The 7698-nt window shown below is 35.6% G+C and overlaps 1 protein-coding gene across 2 annotated transcripts in view; it reads left to right on the top strand.

The window, feature by feature from the left end:
• The window catches only part of CHSY3 (chondroitin sulfate synthase 3), a 280808-nt gene extending 274914 nt beyond the window's left edge, over positions 1-5894 (top strand). For both annotated transcript variants that reach the window (XM_011981186.1, XM_011981187.1), the window contains exon 3: positions 3601-5894. In XM_011981186.1, the coding sequence (XP_011836576.1) occupies positions 3601-5163 (1563 nt within the window). In that variant the 3' untranslated portion in view covers positions 5164-5894. The remainder of the gene's footprint in view (positions 1-3600) is intronic.
• The last annotated feature ends 1804 nt before the right edge of the window (positions 5895-7698 follow it).

The following is a 7698-nucleotide window of genomic DNA, read 5'->3' as shown; positions in this document are numbered from 1 at the left end:
AGTTCTAGATCTTTGAGGAATTGCCACACTGTCTTCCACAATGGTTGAACTAGTTTACAGTCCCACCAACAGTGTAAAAGTGTTCTTATGTCTCCACATCCTCTCCAGCACCTGTTGCTTCCTGACTTTTTAATGATCACCATTCTAACTGGTGTGAGATGATATCTCATTGTGGTTTTGATTTGCGTTTCTCTGATGGTCAGTGACGATGAGCATTTTTTCATGTGTCTGTTGACTGCATAAGTGTCTTCTTTTGAGAAGTGTCTGTTCATATTCTTCACCCACTTTTTGATGTTTTTTTTTTTTTCTTGTAAATTTGTTTGAGTTCTTTGTAGATTCTGGATATTAGCCCTTTGTCAGATGAGTAGATTGCAAAATTTTTCTCCCATTCTGTAGGTTGCCTGTTCACTCTGATGGTAGTTTCTCTTGCTATGCAGAAGCTCTTTAGTTTAATTAGATTCCATTTGTCAATTTTGGCTTTCGTTGCCATTTCTTTTGGTGTTTTAGACGTGAAGTGCTTCACAGCCAATATCATACTTAATGGGCAAAAACAGGAAACATTCCCTTTGAAAACTGGCACAAGACAGGGATTCCCTCTCTCACCCCTCCAATTCAACATAATGTTGGAAGTCCTGGCCACGGCAATCAGGCAGGAGAAAGAAATAAAGGGTATTCAATTAGAAAAGAGGAAGTGAAATTTTCCCTGTTTGCAGATGACATGATTGTATATTTAGAAAACCCGTTTGCAGATGACATGATTGTATATTTAGAAAACCCCATTCTCTTAACCCAAAATCTCCTTAAGCTGATAAGCAACTTCAGCAAAGTCTCAGCATACAAAATCAATGTGCAAAAATCACAAGCTTTCTTATACACCAATAACAGACAAACAGAGAGTGAAATAATGAGTAAACTCCCATTTACAATTGCTTCACAGAGAATAAAATACCTAGGAATCCAACTTACAAGGGATGTGAAGGACCTCTTCAAGAAGAACTACAAAACCTCTTGATTCTTGATCATTATTCCAACAGCAAACCGTATAGGTTAGCTTACCTGTTTCTGAATTTCACATAAATGGAATCATACAAAGTGTATTATTTTGTTATATGGCTTCTTTCATGTTTGTGAGATTCATCCATGTTGTGAGTAGTATTTCAAGTATTTAATTGACGTATTGTTTTTCATTACATGAATATACTACATTTATTCTGTTCTTGATGTAAATTTAGGTTATTTTCAGTTTTGGAGTATGAATAATGCAGCTATAAAAATTCTTCTATATATATGTAGGTGTATGTATGTATTTATATATGTATTTCTATTGGGCATATATCTAAGAGAGAACTACTGAGTCATAGGGAATATGTATGTTCATTTTAGTTGATACGCGTTTTCTCAGTGATAGAACCAAGTTACATTCTCACTAGCAGTGTAAGAGAGTTCCAAACCTTCCAGTGCCTTGACAATGCATGGTATTATCTATCTGTTTAGCTTTAGCCATTTTTTTGTGGATCCATCATGTTATCGCATTGTCATTTTAAGTTGCTTTACCTTGATGATGAATAAAGTAGAGAATGTTTTTATATCTCTGTTGAGTATTTACATACTCTTTTGTGAAGTACTCTTTCAACTTTTCTTTCCCATTTTTCTGTTAGATTTGTCCTTCCTTTTTTCCTTATTTGTACAAGTTTGTTATTTATTCTGGGAACTGGTTCTTTTTCATAAAATCTATTGAAATTTTTTTCTCCAGCTCTGTAATTGCCCTTTTTAATTTTCCTAATGGTGTTTTTAAAGAACAAAGTTCTTAATTTTAACATAATGCAAGGTATTAGTCTGTTTTAATGGTTAGTGCCTTATGCCCTATTTACAAAATCTTCACCTACCCTAAAGTCATGCAGATATTTTCATGTAAGTTTTAGAAACTTTTTAAAGCCTTTTTCTAAAATAAACCTTTATATTTACATCCACAGGTCATCCATTGTAGGATGTAGGAGATCAGTTTTTACTTTTTTCCCTTATATGAATATCCAACTGATCTGGCACTAATTACTTAAAAGACCACCCTTTCTGCAAACTGTAAGCTCTATTTTATATTTCTATTACTTTGCTAAATTTTTTCAAGTCTCTTCTTCCTACGTTTTTCACAAATCTCTTTTTATGCTTCTTGCAATATGTCTATCAATGATTTTATTTTTTTCTCCCTTTTTTCTTTAGCTCTGCCAGTTTAGTTTTTATCTTTTTTAAGCTTATTTGTCTATTAATTGAGTTATTTTTTTGAAGAGGCGGTTTTTTTTTTAAATTTGTGTACAATTTGTACCTGCTTCTGAGGAGTGTTCTTAAGTTTGCAGTATTTCTTTCTTCTTATTCATCAGTATATTTGCAGACATCTCATGATGCTGCTGGCCTTTTTTCTTCCTTTTCACCTCTTTCTCCTCATCCCATCTTTTTTCTTCTTTTTCTTCTTCATAATCACTTATCTTGAGTGGGTATAATGGAGGTATCTCAATTGACTAGCGGAAAAGGAAGAATCAGCTGGCGGTTTGAACTTTGTCCTCATAACTACATTTTTTTTTTCATTTTTGTTTCTGCCTGAACTAGTGAATTTGTTCTAGACTAGCAGAAAGCCTTTTTGTTTCATAAGGGTGTCAAGCATGTCTATTTTGGATATGATACTTTACATCAGGAGTATAGATCAGTATAGTTTCTGTTTCACCTTATCTTACCAAGAACTTACTCTGTAAAAATAGTATATCAGGATGCTAAATGAAATTTAAGACTCCCCTGGCAAATAACCTCTTACTGTCATTCCAAACAACAGGTCACTGGTTTTCCTCCTTAGGGTGAATTCCTTATTTTGGAAGACTCATGCTGTGTCCATTCTGATTCTCTGCTTCTCCATGATCTGTTATGGGGTTATGGACATAGTCAATTCTTGTTTTATGTATAGCTAGAGGTTCATTTGCAATATTTGAGCCTATGAACCTGACATTTATGCTCTCACTCGTATATAGAAATAAAAAAGTTGATTTCATAGGACTAGAGAGTGGAATGTTGGTTACCAGGGGCTGAGTCAGCTGGAGAGAGGGGTTGGGGAGATTTTTGACAAATGATACCACATTTCAGTTAGATAGGAGGAATAAATTCAGGTGATCTCTTGAATAACATGATCACTATAGTTAATAACAATATATTGTATACTTTAAAATGCTGGAAAAAATAGATGATAAATGTTCTCACCACAATAATAACTACGTGAAGTAATGAATACATCAATTAGCTAGATTTACTCATCCCACTATATATATACATATATATATAGTGGGAAGTGTGTGTGTGTGTGTGTATATATATATATATACACACACACTTCCAAACATGTGGTACATGATAAGTACATGGAATTTCATCTACCAATTACAAATAATAAAACTATTTTAATTTTTAAAAATATAAATATTATAAACCATTTTTGTTATGAAATACGATACCAAAAATGTATTAACTATTTTCATTTAGATGCTTTAGTTTATTGCTGGTTTTCTTTTTAAATAAATCTTTTAAAATTAATCCTGATTTTTTTTAAATTTTACTTTTCAGATGCAACAACTGTTCCATGAAAATTATGAACACAATCGGAAGGGTTACATCCAAGACCTTCACAATAGCAAAATCCATGCAGCTATAACACTTCACCCCAACAAAAGACCTGCATACCAATACAGGCTGCATAATTACATGCTCAGCCGCAAAATTTCTGAACTTCGCTACCGCACCATCCAGCTCCACAGGGAGAGTGCCCTGATGAGCAAGCTCAGTAACACAGAAGTGAGCAAAGAGGACCAGCAGCTGGGAGTGATACCTTCTTTCAACCACTTCCAGCCTCGGGAGAGAAATGAAGTGATAGAATGGGAGTTCCTGACAGGGAAGCTCCTATACTCAGCAGCTGAGAACCAGCCCCCTCGACAGAGCCTCAGTAGCATTTTAAGAACAGCACTGGATGACACTGTCCTACAGGTAATGGAGATGATCAACGAGAATGCCAAGAGCAGAGGACGGCTCATTGACTTCAAGGAAATTCAGTATGGCTACCGTAGAGTTAACCCCATGCACGGGGTGGAGTACATTTTGGATTTGCTCCTTTTATACAAAAGACACAAGGGAAGGAAACTGACTGTGCCAGTGAGACGTCATGCCTATCTTCAGCAGTTGTTCAGCAAGCCTTTCTTCAGAGAAACCGAAGAGCTAGATGTCAACAGTCTTGTGGAGAGTATTAACAGTGAAACTCAATCATTCTCCTTTATATCTAATTCTTTAAAGATATTATCTTCTTTTCAAGGTGCCAAAGAAATGGGAGGGCACAATGAAAAGAAAATACACATTCTCGTTCCTCTCATCGGAAGATATGACATTTTCTTGAGATTCATGGAGAACTTTGAAAACATGTGTCTTATCCCAAAGCAGAATGTAAAGTTGGTCATTATCCTTTTCAGTAGGGATTCTGGCCAAGATTCCAGCAAGCATATTGAGCTGATAAAAGGATACCAGAACAAATACCCCAAAGCAGAAATGACCCTGATCCCAATGAAGGGAGAGTTTTCCAGAGGTCTTGGTCTTGAAATGGCTTCTGCCCAGTTTGACAATGACACTTTGCTGCTATTTTGTGATGTTGACTTGATCTTCAGAGGAGACTTTCTCCAACGATGTAGAGACAATACAATTCAGGGACAACAGGTGTACTATCCCATTATATTTAGCCAGTATGACCCAAAGGTAACAAATGGGGGAAATCCTCCCACTGATGATTACTTTGTATTCTCAAAAAAGACTGGATTTTGGAGAGACTATGGATATGGAATCACCTGTATTTACAAAAGTGATCTTCTAGGTGCAGGTGGATTTGATACCTCAATACAAGGCTGGGGACTAGAAGATGTAGATCTCTACAATAAAGTCATTCTATCTGGCTTAAGGCCCTTTAGAAGTCAAGAAGTAGGAGTGGTGCATATTTTCCATCCAGTTCATTGTGATCCTAACTTGGACCCTAAGCAGTATAAGATGTGCTTAGGATCCAAGGCAAGTACTTTTGCCTCAACCATGCAACTGGCTGAACTCTGGCTAGAAAAACATTTGGGTGTCAGGTACAATCGAACTCTCTCCTGACAGTCCAGGCAACACATTTTGCCTTTTTAAAGGGGAGTTTACCTCATTGTTGGTTGTTGTTATTTTTATTTTATTGTTATTTTTATTATTATTATTGTAATAATTTTATTTTGTTGTCCTGGTCTTAAACTACTCTTGGTTGTCTTCCTAAGGGTGTTTTTTGACCTCAAGCAAGAAGAGTCTGCAGTTCACTGATGTTTCAGATTTCTACTGAAGTCAATATGTGTTATTACTTTTATATATCTTTATTTGAGATTGAGTTAAATCATGGCAATCAAAATGACTTTTGAAACTCATTCATCACAAGAGACAGCTTAGAAGAATGTTCTCTTTGGGCTTAAAGATGCAATATCGACTTTTATTTGGTTTCTCAAATTCAATGTGATACAAATATTTACTGGTGAAAGGTACCACAAAAGTGCTTTATGCTTCCTATGGGGAAGGGACTCTGTAACATAAACTTGAGTTTTGTAATTTATACAAGGACTTAAATATATAGACAATAATTTTCTTCATCTTTAGAATTTTTAAAGTAAATGAACACCTATGATTGTATGTTTATTTTTTAAAAAAAGTTTTAAAAATTGAGGAGTTTTGTTCCACAAGCAACCGGTACTGGCTACCCTGGTCTTATGACAATTATGAGCTCCTCACAACTGTCTGCTATAAATGCGAATGAACTTTATTTTCTCAAGGAAATATGATTTAATTAAATATTCATGTACATTTTAGAAGCTTTATGAAATAATGTCCTTCATTTGCTGGCAAGAAGATAAAATATGACAGAACCTGTTTATTTAAAATAAAACACAGGTATAGCAGTATTCTTTTTCAAAAATGCCGACAAGGTTTTGTTGTTTCCTTTTACTCATACTTGATACGTTTCTGTTCATACTCACCAAAATATGCTTGCTGAGCAGGCTTGAAAAGTTAACAAGGGATTATGGTATGCTGTTTGTATTATTATCCTGGAAAACCTAGCCTTCATAGGTGATTAACTGAGCAATTTCTTTTTTTTTTTTTTTTTTTTTTGAGACGAAGTCTCGCTCTGTCGCCCAGGCTGGAGTGCAGTGGCTGGATCTCAGCTCACTGCAAGTTCCGCCTCCCGGGTTCACGCCATTCTCCTGCCTCAGCTTCTCGAGTAGCTGGGACTACAGGCGCCCACCACCTCGCTCGGGTAGTTTTTCGTGTTTTTTAGTAGAGACGGGGTTTCACCGTGTTAGCCAGGATGGTCTCGATCGCCTGACCTCATGATCCGCCTGTCTCGGCCTCCCAAAATGCTGGGATTATAGGCTTGAGTCACCGCTCCCGGCCGAGCAATTTCTTTACTCAATAATTTACGATCTGGGAGAAACCTCCTTCCTCAATCTCTTCAGCTTTGGGATCAAGCGAACCCAAGAACAGCTCAAAACTTGCCTTTAATATGGGTTGGTAGGTCTCTCAAAAGTCACTGGGGAAATGATTAATATCACATCAATTTTATAATTATTAAAAACACATCAGGAAATATCTCATTTAGCTTTACATATCATTCTTTCTTTGACCTGGATCAGTGGTGTCCAGTTTCTAGAAAAGCATAATTGGGTTAAAGAAGTATAAGAGAAAATGAACATCCATGCAAAGGAGTGTCATTAAGGCATATTGTAAAAGTCTTATTTTGTAAATAGGTAATACATTTGCATGGTTCCAAAATCAAACAAAATTTTTAAATATCTAAGTTGTTGGCCCCACTCCCCATCCACCCATATCTGTCACCTGACCACACATGACCATTGTTTGGGCTGTGTGAGTGGTTTGTGCATGTCTTTCTAGAGTTTCTGAAGCACAAATTTTATTTTTTTAACCCTCTATACACAAAATGTAGTATATTATACATATTGTTCTGTACTTTGATGTTCTGTTTCTACTTAATGAAAAAATAATTTGCATCAAAATTGATTTAAGTGATTGTTGTAAATTGTTGCCATTAGTTTTACTGAATGCCATGAGGCCACATATCATTTGCGTTGGTGATGGATTCCTTACATATTGACAATCTCTTTTACTGAAGACATTTTGGGAGCCTTAACAAATATCATTGCTTAATATTAGGACAAACAGGATGGCAGTATCCTTAACTATAACTTGTAATCTTAATAATGTCAAATTCATTAGAAAATAATTAATGGAATTTTTAGATATTAAAATGCTCATCTTGACAGGGCCAACAATTCAAAATTGATCTCTGCTCTAATATCGTCTCTGACTTTCACAAACCCTCACTCTAATAACTTACTTTGCTATATTACAAGACTTAGCTCTCTTGCAGGTTTTATTTTCCTGAACAGTAAATATTTTAACATTCAGTAAACATAGTCATCTGGGAAGATCTGTTACCAAATAATAAGCATTAAGTATTTTGTTAATGAAGAAAGGAAATCAGGGACTGATCTTTAACTCAGACAAATGAAATAAGAGGGAGTTTTACAGAGGTAATAAATGTAAAGGCCTAGTTTAAAACTCCAAGACTTAGAGAGTTATGAAGCAGCTGCCAGG

The sequence above is a fragment of the Mandrillus leucophaeus genome, unplaced genomic scaffold (assembly GCF_000951045.1).
Source record: "Mandrillus leucophaeus isolate KB7577 unplaced genomic scaffold, Mleu.le_1.0 Scaffold221, whole genome shotgun sequence".
Lineage (NCBI taxonomy): Eukaryota > Metazoa > Chordata > Mammalia > Primates > Cercopithecidae > Mandrillus > Mandrillus leucophaeus.
The sequence above is the reverse complement of the archived record's forward strand: the minus strand, read 5'-3'. Positions and strand labels throughout refer to the sequence as shown.